Below are 467 nucleotides of genomic sequence, written 5' to 3'. Positions count from 1 at the left end.
AAAAAAAAAAATTAATCACTTATAGTATTAGAAATACAATGTATCGAAATATTTGTATGTAAATCATATCATAAAAAAAAAATAGAAAGTACTCACATTACAAGTAGAAAAAGTATACTGATTTCCAGTGAAGACGTAACGAACATATTTGCTTCGAAACTATGATATAAATACTGATTATAATTAAAATTATCATATATATATATAATTTTTATATGTTATCAATGTTGATAATATAATACATGAAATATTTTTGTCCTCGAATTTTTATCAATATATTGTCTAAAATTTTAAAAGTAATTAAAAGCTTACTAATTATCGCTATTACGATATTATCAAAATCACTTGTTATCAATTTATTGATTACAAGTTTAAAACTTTTTATAATATATAACTACACTACACTATACTAGTATACAATATAGTATTCTAAATGTACAAATATTTTCAAACAGACAAAGTTGAAT

General features: G+C 19.7%; 1 protein-coding gene across 1 annotated transcript in view; it reads right to left on the bottom strand.

Moving 5' to 3' along the window:
- The window catches only part of LOC102678593 (myrosinase 1), a 4,714-nt gene extending 4,448 nt beyond the window's left edge, over positions 1-266 (bottom strand). Inside the window, exon 1 of the mRNA XM_006619945.2 lies at positions 97-266. Within this exon, the coding sequence (XP_006620008.1) occupies positions 97-146 (50 nt within the window). The 5' untranslated portion in view covers positions 147-266. The remainder of the gene's footprint in view (positions 1-96) is intronic.
- Positions 267-467: the final 201 nt, after the last annotated feature.

The sequence above is a fragment of the Apis dorsata genome, unplaced genomic scaffold (genome assembly GCF_000469605.1).
Source record: "Apis dorsata unplaced genomic scaffold, Apis dorsata 1.3 scaffold_465, whole genome shotgun sequence".
Taxonomy (NCBI): domain Eukaryota; kingdom Metazoa; phylum Arthropoda; class Insecta; order Hymenoptera; family Apidae; genus Apis; species Apis dorsata.
This window is presented reverse-complemented; position numbering and strand designations above follow the sequence as displayed.